The sequence below is a fragment of the Nematolebias whitei genome, chromosome 22 (genome assembly GCF_014905685.2).
Source record: "Nematolebias whitei isolate Nwh7 chromosome 22, NemWhi1, whole genome shotgun sequence".
Classification (NCBI taxonomy): Eukaryota; Metazoa; Chordata; class Actinopteri; order Cyprinodontiformes; family Rivulidae; genus Nematolebias; species Nematolebias whitei.
The window spans coordinates 2247972-2250918 of NC_056519.1; the positions used below are offsets into that span (position 1 = coordinate 2247972).

General features: G+C 45.1%; 1 protein-coding gene across 1 annotated transcript in view; it reads right to left on the reverse strand.

Annotated features, from left to right (window-relative positions):
• grip1 (glutamate receptor interacting protein 1) overlaps window positions 1–2947 on the reverse strand; it is a 56324-nt gene that overhangs the window by 8538 nt on the left and 44839 nt on the right. The window contains exons 10-12 of the mRNA XM_037696020.1: window positions 875–1024; window positions 607–793; window positions 390–535 (exon numbers count right to left, since the gene is read on the reverse strand). Coding sequence (XP_037551948.1) covers window positions 390–535; window positions 607–793; window positions 875–1024 — 483 coding nt within the window. The remainder of the gene's footprint in view (window positions 1–389; window positions 536–606; window positions 794–874; window positions 1025–2947) is intronic.

The following is a 2947-nucleotide window of genomic DNA, read 5'->3' on the forward strand; positions in this document are numbered from 1 at the left end:
TTGTTTGTTTCAGCTCGTGTTCAGCTCTTTTCAGCTTGTATTTAGCTTGTGTTCTGGTCATTTCAGTTTGTATTTTATTTGTTTCAGCTCGTGTTCTGGTCATTTCAGCTTGTTTTGTCTTTGTATTTTGTTTGTTTCTGCTTGTGTTTGGCTCGTGCTCTGATCGTGTTTTGTTTGTTTTAGCTCATGTTCAGCTCGTGTTCCCTCAGACGTTTCAGGGAGTTGGCGACAGCTTGTTGACTTGTTGCATGAAGCTGAGGAGTGGGCGGTTCTTTGGACCAGCTGAACGTGTTTTAGCCACAAAGAGCCAAACGAGCCAGAAACAGGTGAACGCAGACAAACATCCAGTCAGAACGACCCGCGGGCTCGGTTCTGGTGCCGCTGCCCACCTGCCACGTCGAACTCGATCTCCAGCGTGAGCTGAGCGGTGATGGACGAGTCTCGGAGCAGCTGGTTGGTCTCCTCCAGAGTCGAGTCTTCGGTCGGGACGCCGTTGATCGACAGGATTCTGTCTCCGATCTGCAGAATGCCGCACCTACACACAAACATGTTTTATACTGGGGGAGGGGCTTGTTGTTTCTGCTTGGTGGGGGCGGAGCCACTCACCTCTCAGCTGGGCTGTCGGGGTCGATGTAGGCGATGAGCGGCGGCGACGACAGCGTTTCCGTGGCGAAGACTCCGCCCTGCAGCTGCAGGCCGAACCCCATGATGCCGTCGCCCAGCAGCGTCACCTCCGTGGTCTCCGTGTGGACCACCTGACCGGCGAGTCCCACGGTGCTGGACGCCAGAGACACTGACGGCGAGCGAGACTCAGTTACAGCGTCCATTTGTTCGTGCTGACAGGACATAAAGTTTTTTTTTTAATCAGACTCACAGGAGCTCTTGAAGTCCTTCTTCTTGTTCTTCCTCCTCATCATGGTGCTGCGTGGACTCGTGGGGTACATGTTCCTGGGCAGGGTGCTCATGTTGAGGGACGAGAGACTATAGGCCGACATGGAACCAGGAGAGAACGAGTGGCTGAGGGCTGCAGAGAGAGAGAGAGATGACGAGCGGAGGTCTCTCGTCCAAACTTGGTCTGAATACAGAGACACATACGAGGGTTGTTTGTATGGCGGTTATGGGATCTGGAGCCTGATTGGTCGGGGTGGTAGGTGTTGTAGTGGTAGGGAGGAAGGATGGGGGCGGAGCCGCCGGTTTCCCAGGGGAGGGGGCGGGGACTACGCTGCACCTTAACTGGATGCACACACACACACACACACACACACACACACATACACACACACACACACACACACACACACACACCCAGAGGAGGACAGTCAGGTACAGACAGGAGGAAAGGACGGAGGTCAAAGGTCAGGGTTGTACATGACCTTCAGCGGTTCATGTTACAGGACAGATAGTTAATAAATATTTATTTCAATAAATTAAACATTGTCTGTGCAGTTGGTTCAGTGGTCTGCAACCTGCGGCTCAGGGGCCACATGTGGCCCCTTTGGTTCCCTCTTCGTAGTTTGGACAGCTAAGGCTAGTTTTAGCTGTTTTCCTGCTTTAGCTGTTTTCTTTCCAGTTCGTTGCTAAACTGCAAATGAAAACAGGAGAACTGAAACTTCTCTACGTGAATTCTTCATATTTCATGTCCAAACTGAGCCACGTTTGTCTCGAAACCACCAGAAAACTAGTTTTTATTGTTTCGGACGAGAAGAAAAACAAACGGCAGATTGTTTTCAAACACGAAGAGTTATTAAAATAAAAACCAAACAGAAGCAAAAGTTAAAATGATTTCTGTTTGATTTTAAATTTAATCAACTCAACTACATTTCTGACAAACTGGTTTAAGTTTATTCACAGAATAGTTTGAGTTTATTTTCTGCGTTCAAAATACTTTTGTTTTAGCTGCTCATATCAAAATATTCGTCTCATTCTGGAGCCGGGTGCTGAAGTTTTTTAAACTTTTATACACTTTAAAAATAAATTTATTTACTAATATTGTTCTCTAAGATATAAATTAAAAGATTTTTAATTATTTCAAAGCATTTTTTATTATTATTTTTGCTTCAGCTCTTGGCTAGATTTTTGCCTTTTTATGTTACTTTAGGTTTTTAGCTACCATGTTATTTATTTTAGCTTTTAGCTGCTGTTCTGCTAATTCTACCTGATCTACACTTCTGCTGTTTAAATGAACTCCTAATGTTAAGAAAAAATTAAATTTTGCCTTCTGTTCTGCTAGTTTTAGTTCTACACTATTTAACTCAATTTAGCCCTTTTAGCTAGTTCTGCGCAATTCGGTTGATGTTCTGCTCGTTTCAGCTCGTGTTCAGCTTGTTTTAACAAGTCAAGTTTAACTTCAGCTGTCGTTCATCCCTCAGCGTTTCTTCTGTATTTCCACAGAGTTCAGCGTTTTGTTTTAATTAAAGCTATAAACTCGGTTTAGTCTTCTCTGATCTTGTGATTTGTCCTAACACGAACTAAACAAATGGCAGAATTTATTACAGATGTTTGATTTTTATTGTAATAAAAAGTATTTTTACGTGCAGCTCTTAAATAACACTTCAGGAGAGTATTCTCATCGAGTGTACGTCCAGCGCAGGCGTCGACAAACGGAACCAGTTTTAAACTGGATCTCTCGGCTCTTTGGTTCCAGCAGATTGTCAGACACTTTATTTTTACTTCTTTAGCTGAATAAATAAACACAAACAAACATAAATAAAAAAATGTCTCAAACATTAAAACCTCAGAATTTCTCCTCATTTTGTGAAACTGAGTGTTTGGGGTCCGTCCGTGTTTACTCGGCGCTGCAGGACATTTGGGTCCGGATCACAAACCGACCCGCACAGATCCGACACGTGAAGCTCGAACCCGAGCAGCTTCCAGGGCGAGCAGCAGCTCGAACCCGAGCAGCCTTCAGGGCGAGCAGCAGCTCGAACCCAAGCAGCTTTCAGGGCGA